This window comes from Schistocerca nitens, chromosome 9 (genome assembly GCF_023898315.1).
Source record: "Schistocerca nitens isolate TAMUIC-IGC-003100 chromosome 9, iqSchNite1.1, whole genome shotgun sequence".
Classification (NCBI taxonomy): domain Eukaryota; kingdom Metazoa; phylum Arthropoda; class Insecta; order Orthoptera; family Acrididae; genus Schistocerca; species Schistocerca nitens.
The window spans coordinates 315,374,034-315,388,838 of NC_064622.1; the positions used below are offsets into that span (position 1 = coordinate 315,374,034).

Genomic DNA, 14,805 nt, shown 5'->3' on the forward strand with positions numbered 1-14,805 from the left:
CATTGTTTCCATGATCTATCCATCTCATTTCAGCATTCTTCTGTAGCACCACATTTCGAAAGCCTCCATTCTTGTTTAAACTATTTAGCTTCCATGTTTCACTTCCATACCTGGCTACACTTCATACAAATACTTTCACAAACGACTTCCTGATACGTAAATCTATACTCGGTGTTAATAAATTTCTTTTCTTCAGAAACGCTTTCCTGGCCATTGCCAGTCTACATTTTATATCCTCTCAACTTCGACCACCATCAATTATTTTGCTCCCCCAAATAGCAAAACTCAACTACTACTTTAAGTGTCTCATTTCCTAATCTAATTCCCGCAGCATCACCTGATCTAATACGACTACATTCCATTATCCTCGTTTTGCTTTTGTTGATGTTCATCTTATATCCTCCTTTCTAGACACTGTCCATTCCGTTCAACTGCTCCTCCAGACCGTTTGTTGTCTCTGACACTATTACAATGTCATCGGCAACCCTCAAAGTCTTAATTTCTTCTCCATGGGTTTTAATTCCTAATCCAAATTTTTCTTTTGTTTCCTTTACTGCTTGCTCAATATACAGACTGAACAACATCGGAGATAGGCTACAACACTGAACCACTCCCTTCTCCCTTCCCAACCGCTGCTTCTCTGTATGGCTTCTATACAAAGTGTAAATAGCCTTTCCCTGTGTTTTGTCCCTCAAACCTTCAGAATTTGAAAGAGAATATTTCAGTCAACATTGTCAAAAGCTTTCTTTAAGTCTACAAATGTTCAAAACGTATATTTACCTTTCCTTGACCTATCTTCTTAGATATGTCATAGGTTCAGTATTGCCACAACTGTTCCGACATTTCTACGAAATCCAAACTGATCTTCACCGAGGTCGGCTTCTAGCAGTTTTTATTCGTGTTAGTATTTTACACCATTGACGTATTAAACTGATAATTCGATAATTTTCACACCTGTCAACACCTGCTTTCTTTGGGATTTGGAATTATGATATTCCTCCTGAAGTATGAGGGTATTTCGCCTGTCTCATACATCTTGCTCACCAGATGGTAGAGATTTGTCAGGGCTGGCTCTCCCAAGGCTATCAGTAGTTCTAATGGAATGTTGCTTACTCCTGGGGCCTTGTTTCGACTCAGGTCTTTCAGTGCTCCGCCAAATTGGTCACGCAGTATCATATATCCCATTTCATCTTCATCTACGTCGTCATTCATTTCCATAATATTGCCCTGCAGTATATTACCCTTGTATAGACACAGTATGTGCTCCTTCCCTCTTCCTGCTTTCCCTACTTTGCTTAGAACTGGTTTTCCATCTGAGCTCTTGATATTCATACAAGTGGATCTATTTCCTCCGAAAGTCTCTTTAGTTTTTTTGTAGGCAGTATCTATCTTACCCCTAGTGTTATATGCCCCTACATTTTTACATTTGTCCTCCAGCCATCCCTGCTTGGCCATTTTGCGCTTCCTGTCAATCTCATTTTTGAGACGTTTGTATTCCTTTTTGCCTACTTGGTTTGCTGCATTTTTATATTTTCTCGTTTCAGTAATTAAATTCAGCATCTCTTCCGTTACTAACGGATTTCTACTAGCCCCCGTCTTTTTACCTACTTAATCCTCTGCTGCCTTCACTATTCCATCTCTCTAAGCTACCCATTTTTCTTCTACTGTATTGGGTTGCCCCGTTCTTGTCAATCGTTCACTAATGCTCTCTTTAAAACACTCCACAGCCTCTGGTTCTTTCAGGTTATACAGGTCCCTTCTTCTTAAATTCCTATCTTTATGCAGTTTCTTCAGTGTTAGTCTACAGTTCATAACCTATAAATTCTGGTCAGAGTCAACACCTGCCCCTGGAAATATCTTACAATTTAAAACCTTGTTCCAAAATCTCTGTCTTACCATTATACAATTTATCTGAAACCTTCCAGTGTCTCCAGGCCTCTTCCACGTATACAATCTTCTTTCTTGAGTCTTAAACCAAGTGTTAATTATGATCAAGTTATGCACTTTGCAAAATTCTACTAGTCGGCTTCCTTTTTCATTCCTTACCCCATTCCAAATTCGCCTACTACTTTTCCTTCTCTTCTTTTTCTCACTATCGAATTCCGGTCTCCAATCACTATTAAATTTTCCTATCCCTTCACTATGTGAATAATTTATTTTATCTCATCATATGTTTCTTCAATCTCTTCTGCATCTGCGGAGCTAATTGTCATATATACACTACGCGCCATTAAAATTGCTACAGCACGAAGATGACGTGCTACAGACACGAAATTTAACCGACAGGAAGAAGATGCTGTGATATGCAAATGATTAGCTTTTCAGAGCATTAACACAAGGTTGGCGCCGATGGCGACACCTACAACGTGCTGACATGAGGAAAGTTTCCAACTGATTTCCCATACACAAACAGCAGTTGACCGGCGTTGCCTGGTGAAACGTTGTTTTGATAACTCGTGTAAGGAGGAGAAATGTGTACCATCACGTTTCCAACTTTGATAAAGGTCTGATTGTAGCCTATCGCGATTGCGCTTTGTCGTATCGTGATATTGCTGCTCGCGTTGGTCAAGATCCAATGACTGTTAGCAGAATATGGAATCGGAGGGTTCAGGAGGGTAATACGGAACGCCGTGTTGGAACCCAACTTCCTCGTATCACTAGCAGCCGAGATTACAGGCATCTTATCTGCATGGCTGTAACGGATCGTGCAGCCACGTCTCGATCCCTGAGTCAACAGATGGGGACGTTTGCAAGACAACAAAGATCTGCACGAACTGTTCGATGACGTTGGCAGCAGCATGGACTATCAACTCGGAGACCATGGCTGCGGTTACGCTTGACGTTGCATCACAGACAGGAGCGCCTCCGATGGTGTACTCAACGACGAACCTGGGTGCACGAATGGCAAAACGTCATTTTTTCGGATGAATACAGGTTCTGTTTACAGCATCTGAATCCAGGATCCGTTTCCAGCATCATGATGGTCGCATCCGAGTTTGGCGACATCGCGGTGAACGCACATTGGAAGCATGTATTCGTCATCGCCATACTGGCGTATCGCCTGGCGTGATGGTATGGGGTGCCATTGGTTACACGTCGGTCACCTCTTGTTAGTATTGACGACACTTTGAACAGTGGACGTTAGATTTCAGATGTGTGACGACCCGAGGCTGTACCCTTCATTCGATCCCTGCGAAACCCTACATTTCAGCAGGATAATGCACGACCGAATGTTGCAGGTCCTGTACGGGCCTTTCTGGATACAGAAAATGTTCGACTGCTGCCCTAGCCAGCACTTTCTCCAGCTCTCTCACCAATTGAAAACGTCTGGTCAAAGGGGGCCGAGCAACTGGCTCGTCACAATACGCCAGTCACTACTATTGATGAACTGTGGTATCGTGTTGAAGCTGCATAGGCAGCTGTACCTGTACACGCCATCCAAGCTCTGTTTGACTCAATGCCGAGGCGTATCAAGGCCGTTATTATGGCCAGAGGTGGTTGTTCTGTGTACTGATTTCTCAGGATCTCTGCTCCAAAATTGCGTGAAAATGTAATCACATATAAATTCTAGTATAATACATTTGTCCCATGGATATCCGTTTATCATCTGCATTTCTTCTTGGTGTAGTAATTTTAATGGCCAGTAGTGTACTTGTACTATTGTGGTAGGAGTTGGCTTTGTGTCTATCTTGGCTACAATAATGCGTAACCTATCCGCGTTCCTATTCTTTTATTCATTATTACACCTACTCCTGCGTTACCCCTATTTGATTTTGTATTTATAACCCTGTATTGACATGAACAAAAGTCTTGTTTCTCCTGCCACCGAAATCCACTAATTCCCACTACATCTATTTTTAACCTATCCATTTCAGTTTTCAATTTTTTACCTACCTGCCCGATTAAGGGATCTGACATTCCACGCTCCGATCCGTAGAACGCCAGTTTTGTTTATCATTCACAGCAACAAATATTTTTCGGCACTAGTGTTACATACACGTACACGCATAATATCATTTACAAAAACACGACACATAATTATAAACTACTTTGTCATCAAGTAAGACATAATACTTTTGTCACAGAAAATGCATTTCACTTTTAATTTCAACTGATTGTCTGCGATAGAAGTTCAAATACTATCTTGGCCGCTATAGTTATTATTGCCTCTGAACGCAGTAAGTTTTTGATTAAAAATCAACCGTAAATTTAAATAGATTTGGCTTCCTTTGTCTATTTATTTCACTTGAGGCTTTCTCGGAATTTATATTGAATGGATAGGGCTCTGCTGATAGTTAACGACTCTGGTCAATGAAGTTTCTCTCGGCTACTTTGTTTTTTGGCTAAATACAATATAATGGAGAATTTACTAAGCTCTGGCATGCCTATTACACAGCTATTTTACTGACTCTTACTCTACTTTATAAATAAGAACTTCATTGACATGGACAGTGTGTTCACGAGAATGATGTGTCATAAATAACTCTTATGTATCCTATCAACACACGTTACGTATTCATAAAAACTAACTACAGACCAATTGCAATAACCCATACGTATAAAAAGAAATGGTTTTACACTCATGAAATCAAACAGACGAAAAATATATGAGGCGCTGGGTTGTAGTGTTACATAGTGTCTTACGCAAAACTCATTCAACAGGAATGATTTGCACGTCAACGTGAGACGCTTTCCAGGTTGGATAAATAGAAGGGGCGAGAAGATTAATCACTGGGGCCTTACGTAGATGCCCAAAAAACACCGACGGCAGAAGCTGCAGGAGAGGTGGACACGTTTGACGTTTAGATTCCGCACGCTACATCAAGAGTCGGGGAACAAATTACTTCCTCCCACATACTTTTCGAGAAATTTCTCTGACATGCCAAAAGGAAAAGGAACCACATGTCTTACGGGGGCTTAGCGACACTCTTGCTTCGAACGCGTCACTCGTGATACGGACAGAGAAGGAGCTACGTCATAGAGCGTTACCGCAAGTGCCCTCACCCATGCACCGCAAGGTGGCTTGCGAAATAAGGATTCAGAAGAAGGTATTTCGTACATCAGTATGGGACTTCTCGCGTGCATGCACTGTGTACACTTAGCGGGATCATTCGCAAAAACTACACTCCTGGAAATGGAAAAAAGAACACATTGACACCGGTGTGTCAGACCCACCATACTTGCTCCGGACACTGCGAGAGGGCTGTACAAGCAATGATCACACGCACGGCACAGCGGACACACCAGGAACCGCGGTGTTGGCCGTCGAATGGCGCTAGCTGCGCAGCATTTGTGCACCGCCGCCGTCAGTGTCAGCCAGTTTGCCGTGGCATACGGAGCTCCATCGCAGTCTTTAACACTGGTAGCATGCCGCGACAGCGTGGACGTGAACCGTATGTGCAGTTGACGGACTTTGAGCGAGGGCGTATAGTGGGCATGCGGGAGGCCGGGTGGACGTACCGCCGAATTGCTCAACACGTGGGGCGTGAGGTCTCCACAGTACATCGATGTTGTCGCCAGTGGTCGGCGGAAGGTGCACGTGCCCGTCGACCTGGGACCGGACCGCAGCGACGCACGGATGCACGCCAAGACCGTAGGATCCTACGCAGTGCCGTAGGGGACCGCACCGCCACTTCCCAGCAAATTAGGGACACTGTTGCTCCTGGGGTATCGGCGAGGACCATTCGCAACCGTCTCCATGAAGCTGGGCTACGGTCCCGCACACCGTTAGGCCGTCTTCCGCTCACGCCCCAACAACGTGCAGCCCGCCTCCATTGGTGTCACGACAGGCGTGAATGGAGGGACGAATGGAGACGTGTCGTCTTCAGCGATGAGAGTCGCTTCTGCCTTGGTGCCAATGATGGTCGTATGCGTGTTTGGCGCCGTGCAGGTGAGCGCCACAATCAGGACTGCATACGATCGAGGCACACAGGGCCAACACCCGGCATCATGGTGTGGGGAGCGATCTCCTACACTGGCCGTACACCACTGGTGATCGTCGAGGGGACACTGAATAGTGCACGGCACATCCAAACCGTCATCGAACCCATCGTTCTACCATTCCTAGACCAGCAAGGGAACTTGCTGTTCCAACAGGACAATGCACGTCCGCATGTACCCCGTGCCACCCAACGTGCTCTAGAAGGTGTAAGTCAACTACCCTGGCCAGCAAGATCTCCGGATCTGTCCCCCATTGAGCATGTTTGGGACTGGATGAAGCGTCGTCTCACGCGGTCTGCACGTCCAGCACGAACGCTGGTCCAACTGAGGCGCCAGGTGGAAATGGCATGGCAAGCCGTTCCACAGGACTACATCCAGCATCTCTACGATCGTCTCCATGGGAGAATAGCAGCCTGCATTGCTGCGAAAGGTGGATATACACTGTTCTAGTGCCGACATTGTGCATGCTCTGTTGCCTGTGTCTATGTGCCTGTGGTTCTGTCAGTGTGATCATGTGATGTATCTGACCCCAGGAATGTGTCAATAAAGTTTCCCCTTCCTGGGACAATGAATTCACGGTGTTCTTATTTCAATTTCCAGGAGTGTATAATGTAATGCATGTAATTAAGAAATCTGACATGTATTCACCATGCGATTGACGATATCAGGAATCAGTCACAACCTCCAAGTATCTGAGCGTTTCTGTCTGAAGCGATTTAAGGCGAAGTTACCAGATAAATCACGTATTAGGGAAGCAGTCAAATCAAAATCCTAAGAAAGTGTAATTTATTCAGAAGAAAGTAAAATATAAGTTACTTCGAAAAAACTTGATCGTTCAATTCTTGAAAAGAGTGCGTCGGTTTGGTAGTGTGACCGCGTTTGTATTAAGAGGGAGATGAAAGAGATTCAGGGAAGAACTGTGTGACTTTCCACGCGTTTCTTTAGACGACTACAAAATGTCACTGAAACGCTCAGCGATGTGCATTGGTCGACAGTACAAGATCGGCGTTAGCAGAGAGCTGTACTGACAAGATCCCACGTTCTAATATGAGTGAATAAAAACCAACACGTTCTTCAGCATACGTCTTGTAGAGTGAACCCGTCGATCTCACGCGGCTGGCTCCGTACAGTCTTCGTTTCCCACGTATCATCTGCGAATGCAACAGAAAGGAGGGATAACTATACCGGTAGACTACGAACCCTCCAGAACGCACTGAATGGTGGCTTTCGGATTTCAGAGATATACGTAAACTCTACTGAATACACGTGGCGTAGGACAACAAGAAGAAACAGCACGGGCATTAACGTGAAGCTACCGGGCCGGCTTGGAGCAGGAGAGACATCATAGGACATTTTAATTTCCAGTGTCTATACTCTTACAAATAAATTCATAAAACTTTATCAGCAACACCAGGGAGGACTCAGGATTCACACTCATTGCAGTGGAAGTTCGAAAACGTATCAAAATAATTTTTTTTACGTGTGAAGTTTCATCATTTTTTCACTTACTAATGGCTGCATTTGTTGCTATAGGTACACTTTTCTTCATAAGTTAGAGAGACTCTTCGATGAATTTTTTGCACAGCATACATTCCATACTTACAGGTGTATGAAACTCTATAATTTAATTTATGAAAACACGAATGATCTGTTGTATTTTAAACTGCATGTTTAGAAAAAACACAAATTTTGTAGTTAATTACCTCAAATTTTACCACAGTTTTTAATAGATTTGGAAAATTCTAGAGTTTCATACACCTTTAAGTATGGTTTGTATGATGTGCAAAATTCATCGAACCATCTCTCTTACTTATGAAGAAAAGTGTACCTATAGCAACAAATGCTGCCAGTAGTAAGTGAAAAAAATGATGAAATTTCACATGTAAAAAAAAAAAAAAAAAAAAACTTGGTTATGTTTCCAAACTTCCACTGCTATGAATTCTGAATCCTTTCTGGCCATGCTGACAAAATTTTATGAATTTATTTGTAAAAGTATAGACAGTGGAAATTAAAATGTCCTGTGGTGCCTCTCCTGCTCCAAGTCCGCTCGTTTGACGTCCTACCCCCCTTAAAATGATGCAGGTACGGCTTTTAGAAACTTTTAGAGTCAAACCACCACTTAGACCACACTCTAGATCACTTCGGAACATGTATTAAAAGTGAAAAAACTAGCTGTTTTATTTTAATCAGTTGTGCGTCATCTTTGAGAGGGGCCTTATCATGGTCTATATCAATTTTTAAGAGCCTATGCGATAGCTTATCTCAGAAGATAAAGAGTCAGACGCAGAGGATGTTTTCGAAGCACACACATTACCTCAGACTGAGATAAGACTGAATCCTGTACGGTTTATATAGGCCGTGTGCCGAGTGGCGTGCACCCACTGCGTCCACTATGCAGCGCCTCGCTCTCGTCCTGGTGGGCCTGTTGGGCTCCGCCCTGGCTGCGCCGGCGTCGACCAGGTTGAGGAGCCGCGGTAACAACCGCATCATTGGAGGCTCCGACGCCGACATTGCCGACTACCCGTGGCAGCTGTCCTTTGAATATAGTGGTTCGCACATCTGCGGAGCGTCCATCATCAGCTCCAGCTGGGCCCTTACGGCCGCTCATTGCGCCGTCGGGTTGCGACTCCCTCTGGTGTATTTCCGAGCGGGGTCTTCAATTCGTGAAAGTGGCGGTGCCGTCCACAGGGCCTACTCCGGCTACATGCACGGATCGTACGACAGCGATACGCTAGACTACGATGTCGCCGTCATCATGGTGAGTAGCAGTAGCTGAAAATATGCGTGATCAAAAATAATTCGGTGTTTCGTAGACAATTCTCAAACGTAAGCTGGATATACATCTACATCTACATTTATACTCCGAAAACAACCCAACGGTGTGTGGCGGAGAGCACTTTACGTGTCACTGTCATTACCTCCCTTTCCTGTTCCAGTAGCGTATGGTTCCCGGTTAAGAACGACTGCCGGAAAGCCTCCGTGCGCACATTCGTGATCTCCTCGGGAGGTATAAGTAGGGGGAAGTAATATATTGGATACCTCATCCATAAACGCACCCTCTAGAAACCTGGACAGCAAGCTACACCGCGATGCAGGGCGCCTCTCTTGCAGAGTCTGCCACTCGAGTTCGCTAAACATCTCCGTAACGCTATCACGCTTACCAAATAACCCTGTGACGAAACGCGCCGCTCTTCTTTGGATCTTCTCTATCTCCTCTGTCAACCCGACTGGTAAGGATCCCACACTGACGAGCAATACTCAAGTATAGGTCGAACGGGTGTTTTGTAAGCCACCTCGTTTGTTGATGGACAACATTTTCTAAGGACTCTCCCAATGAATCTCAACCTGGTACCCGCCTTACCAACAATTAATTTTATATGATCATTCCACTTCAAATCGTTCCGTACGCATACTCTCAGATATTTTACAGAGGTAACTGCTACCAGTGTCAGTTCCGCTATCATATAACCATACAATAAATGATCCTTCTTTCTATGTTTTCGCAATACATTACATTTGTCTATGTTAAGGGTCAGTTGCCACTCGCTGCACCAAGTGCCTATCCGCTGCCGATATTCCTGCATTTCACTGCAATTTTGTAATGCTGCAACTTCTGTTTATACTACAGCATCGTCCGCGAAAAGCCGCATGGAACTTCCGACACTATCTACTAGGTCATTTATATATATTGTGAAAAGCAATGGCCCAATAACACTCCCCTGTGACACGCCAGAGGTTACTGTAACGTCTGTAGGCGTCACTCCATTGAGAACAACATGCTGCGTTCTGTCTGCTAAAAACTGTTCAGTCCAGCCACACAGCTGGTCTGATATTCCGTAGGCTCTTACTTTGTTTATCAGGCGACAGTGCAGAACTGTATCGAACGCCTTCCGGAACTCAAGGAAAATGGCATCTACCTGGGAGCCTGTATCTAATATTTTCTGAGTCTCATGAACAAATAAGGCGAGTTGGGTGTCACACGATCGCTGGTTCCGGAATCCATGTTGATTCCTACAGAGTAGATTCTGGGTTTCCAGAAATGACATGATACGCGAGCAAAAAATATGTTCTAAAATTCTACAACTTCTTCAATTTCTTCTTTCTTCAAAATGTATCAATGGATTATCCATGGCTTGAAGTTGAATCTCATAGCTGTGCCGGACGTGCATCTCTTATGAAGGTCGTTCAATAAATAACGCCCCACTTTTTTAAAAAAAAAAAGCCATAATATACATAGGCGAACGTCCTTGTTGGTGCTTCACACTTTATGTTTGTTCTGTGCGCCGGTGAGGTTTTAACCGTTCTCGCAGATGGCAGACCCGCAGTAGAGCGTCAAAATGGCATCTACATACGACTCACATTACGAGCAGCGTGCTGTTATTGAATTTGTAAGTGGGCTGCTTCTGTGTTGGCAGCGCTGGGTAGCGCTTTGCGCTAGATCTCTGACAGCGCTTTCTTTGTAAGAGACTCTGTGGCTGGTTGGACTCGTTGTTGGAAGTTAAGTCGCCAGCAGTGATGGATGTTAAATGTGAGAAGTAAGCATTGATGGAGGGTAGAGGTCTGAAGTGATAGCGTAGGGTAATAACCTGGAAGTATCCGACTTGGAGATTGAAAATTTTTCATGATTATATATCTTTGTACTGGATGTCAATGACGATTTAGATTCGTGTCTGAACTGGATGTCACATTATTATGGTAAAAAATACATTATTTGGTTTGCAACAAAATCTTTCCTTTGCTAACCACATGCCTATTAGTAGTTAGTAGCGTTAGTAGTTATCTTTTATTTAGCTGGCAGTATTGACGATCCCTGTACCGCAGTAGTTCGCGTAATGAAGATTTTTGTGAGGTAAGTGCTTAATGAAATGTATAGCTCATTGTTAAGATCTCTTTTTAGTCAGGGCCATTCCTTTGAATTAATTATTTGAAGTCAGGTTGTAATTTTTTTGAGCAGTCAGATTGCGTAGTGCTAGAATATTGTGGGTCAGTGTTGACATAATTAGAAAAAGTAAAGAGAAAGTAGGCTCAGTACGTTCAGTTTTACTCAGCTGTTTCAGAATAAAATAACGTAGAAGTTTCATCTTCTCAGTCATTCAGTAATTTAAGTACAGACGCACACATTTAAATAGAGAAGTTTCAAATTGTTGTGTGCAGAAAAAGAAACCGTGGTGAACATCCATTAACACTTGTGTGCATTTATAGCGATGTTGCAGTTGGTAGGAGTACAGTTGGGCGAGTGGTAAAGAAAGTTACAGCCTCAGGAAATGCAGGGACAGAGCTCTATGATCACACACGCTCGGGACGTCCTGTCACAGCCACTGCTACAGACATGCCGAATCGTGCGGATGCCAGTATTCGTGCCGACCGGCGCATCACAACTCGACAATTGGCTCTACATTTGTCGGTCAGCACTGGAAGAGCGTCTGCAATGATCGAGACTCTCTGACATTCAAGGACGTGCTCACGACAGGTTCCAGGAATGCCCTCAGTGGGCCACAAGATTCAAAGTAAGGCCGTTTAATCTAAATTGCTGAAGCGTTTTGAAAGCGGAGATTCTTTACGGGGAAACACACTTTGAAGCTGACGAGAGTGTCAGTCGTGCAGTGGAAACATGGCTACGCCTACAGGACAAGAGCTTTTACCAGCAGGGAATTCTTCCACAACGTTGGCGTACGGCCATAGAACGTGATGGAGACTACGTAGAAAAATAGGCCATGGACGAGACATGTTGATGTATGTCACCACATTCTGATTCTTAACAAAATAAATGTGTTCTGAGAGAAAAAATATGGGGCATTACTTATTGAATGATCCTCATATGTTGCCGTTACGTTCCTGAAATATTTTCCACGGTAGTGTGTGACGTTTCTCCTGAACTTGGATTTTTTTCTTCACCAATATCTCGTAACGGTTTTATGAAAGCCATGTACGCAACTGTTTGGCAGCAGATGTACGAATATCTTTAGTGCTCCCTTAGCTCTAATCTAGAAAATAACAGAAAACGATAAACATCCTTAGAGTATGTATGCGTAATCCACCTCGATGCCAATAACGATAGCTCTGTCTCGTGGTCGAAACATATAAGGTTAAATAATCTTCTGCGTTCTAGCTATGCTACATATGGTACGTAGGATAAGATGAAATGTACTAGCTGAGCGTAGTTGGAACATAACATTGAGCCACGGAGTAATACAAGGGATACAACTTTACTGAAAACATGCTCTTTTCCACGCTTGTACTTTATACATGTCTGTGATCCTTTTTTCCTCGCTAATTCAAAAACGTCGCATGCAAATATAGAATGAATGTGATGCTGGATGTTGGAAAGGTGCTTGGGGAAAACATTTGTTGAACACAATAAATAACCAAGAGTTGTTGTTGTTGTGGTCTTCAGTCCTGAGACTTTCCATGCTACTCTATCCTGTGCAAGCTTTTTCATCTCTCAGTAACTACTGCAACCTACATCTTTCTGAATGTGCTTAGTGTATTCATCTCTTGGTCTCCCTCTACGACATTTACCCTCCACGCTGCCCTCCAATGCTCAATTTGTGATCCCTTGTTGCCTCAGAACATGTCCTACCACCCGGTCCTTTCTTCTTGTCAAGTTGTGCCACAAACTCCTCTTCTCCCGAATTCTGTTCAATACCTCCTCATCAGTCATATGATCTACCCATCTCATCTTCAGCATTCTTCTGTAGCACCAAATTTTGAAAGCTTCTAGTCTCTTCTTGTACAAACTATTTATCGTGCATGTTTCACTTCCATACATGGCTACACTCCATACAAATACTTTCAGAAACGACTTCCAGACACTTAAATCTATACTCGATCTTAACAAATTTCTATTCTTCAGAAACGCTTCACTTGCCATTGCCAGTCTACGTTTTATATCCTCTCTACTTCGTCCATCATCAGTTATTTTTCTCCCCAAATGGCAGAACTCCTTTACTACTTTAAGTGTATCATTTCCTAATTTAATTCCCTCAGCATGATCCGACTTAATTCGAGTACATTCCATTATCCTCGTTTTGCTTTTGTTGATGTTCATCTTATATCCTCCTTTCACGACACTGTCCATTCCGTTCAAATGCGCTTCCAGGTCCTTTGCTGTCTCTGACAGCATTACAATGTCATCGGCGAACCTCAAAGTTTTTATTTCTTCTCCATGGATTTTAGTACCTACTCCGAATTTTTCTTTTGTTTCCTTCACTGCCTGCTTAATATACAGATTGAATAAAATCAGGGAGAAGTTATAACCCTGTCTCACTCCATTCCCAACCACTGCTTCCCTTTCATTCCCCTCCATCCTTATAACTGCCAAGTGGTTTCTGTACAAATTGTAAATAGCCTTTCGCTCCCTGTATTTTACCCCTGCCACCTTTAGAATTTGAAAGAGAGTACTCCAGTCAACATTGTCAAAAGCTTTCTCTAAGTCTACAAATGCTAGAAACGTAGGTTTGCCTTTCCTTAATAACCAAGAAAGAGAGGCGAAAATACTCCCTGCTGACCAATATAGAATGCTAATATCAGAGTGCAACACACACAGTTCATAACCTAAGAAGACACTTGAAAAGTATTGGAAAAAGACAGTTTAGTGAATGCAATGAGAATATCGATTAGGTATCACATTTATAAACAAGAAAATGGCCACGAGAAGAGCATTGACTGTAAACCACTGGTAATCATAAAATAACGAAGATTATAATACTTAGTGAAACAAGACGGCAAAACGGATGTATAACATAAGTTATGGCCATAGAATAAAAACAGGGGATGGCCTTTAAGTAGTAAATTCTGACAAGTTTTCTACTTGTATTTTGTTCATGTCTGATATATCATAGCTGACGTTTCCTTGCATGTACTGAACTTGTGGCAGCACGATGATGATCCAAATCGTGATGCAGGTACTTATATTAATTTCATGATTATTGAGAGTAGTAGCACAATAAGTAGCTTCACATTGAAGTTGACGACGTGATTTGCATAATGATTTTCGTAATCATTCGGCTAAAATCTCTAAATCACTTGAAATTGTCGTAAAATGCATTCCAGCTCTTATACATTTCCTACGGAAAACATTTTTTGCACAGACGGTACTTTTGTCAATGATCGGTATTTCGGGAGGGCCCATTTGTCTTAGATCGCAACGCTGAACCCTTTCTAGGTAGTCACACACGAGTGCGTGCAGGCTCATAGCGGCACCCGTTTCATTGCCGTATTGATCCATGAGATTAAACACGTAACGCTACACCTCACAAGCTTTGATTAAAAACTGATTTACGCCAGGAAAAAAGGCGTGCAACAGTTCACTTATACCTTCATCTTCGAGTTGTTTTTAACGTTTGTGAAGTCTTATAACACTACTGGGCTGCGTGTGAGCGCAATGTTTACGTAGCTTGCGTAATCAAATACCAAGTTTGGTATATTACTTATTATGTCCTAACAGAAAAAGTAATCCTGTCAAAGAAAAGCCACGTATAACACTACACTCTGCTACTATTACACCATAACCCCAAAGTAGGAGTCAGTTTACAAAACAAAATTATTTTGTTATAGTAATTATGGTATAACGCACTCAGAACAGTGTTACCCTCTGAGAGGAATTTTGTTGTTTGACCATGTTGTACCTAACGAAAGTGGCTTATCGGAAATGAAAGTCAGAATTGCGTAACTAATTAAACAGTGACTAACGAAGAAATTGCCTTCCTGCACTGTTAAACTGATAATGGTAAAACGGCCGCCAGCCTAACTAGGCAAAAGAATGATCAACATTCTCGTTGAAGAAAATAGTAATTAATAATTTTAACAGATAAACACAACCTATACTTGACCACAAGCGAGTGCAATTAACTCTGATACATATAT

The 14,805-nt window shown here is 42.9% G+C and overlaps 1 protein-coding gene across 4 annotated transcripts in view; it reads left to right on the top strand.

Annotated features, from left to right (window-relative positions):
* LOC126202960 (trypsin delta-like) overlaps nucleotides 1–14,805 on the top strand; it is a 272,697-nt gene that overhangs the window by 246,264 nt on the left and 11,628 nt on the right. Inside the window, exon 1 of one of the 4 annotated variants that reach the window (XM_049937086.1) lies at nucleotides 8,274–8,698. The exons of the other annotated variants lie outside the window; for them this stretch is intronic. Within the exon in view, the coding sequence (XP_049793043.1) occupies nucleotides 8,333–8,698 (366 nt within the window). The 5' untranslated portion in view covers nucleotides 8,274–8,332. Of the gene's footprint in view, nucleotides 1–8,273; nucleotides 8,699–14,805 lie in introns of those variants that run through there. 4 annotated transcript variants of the gene reach the window in all.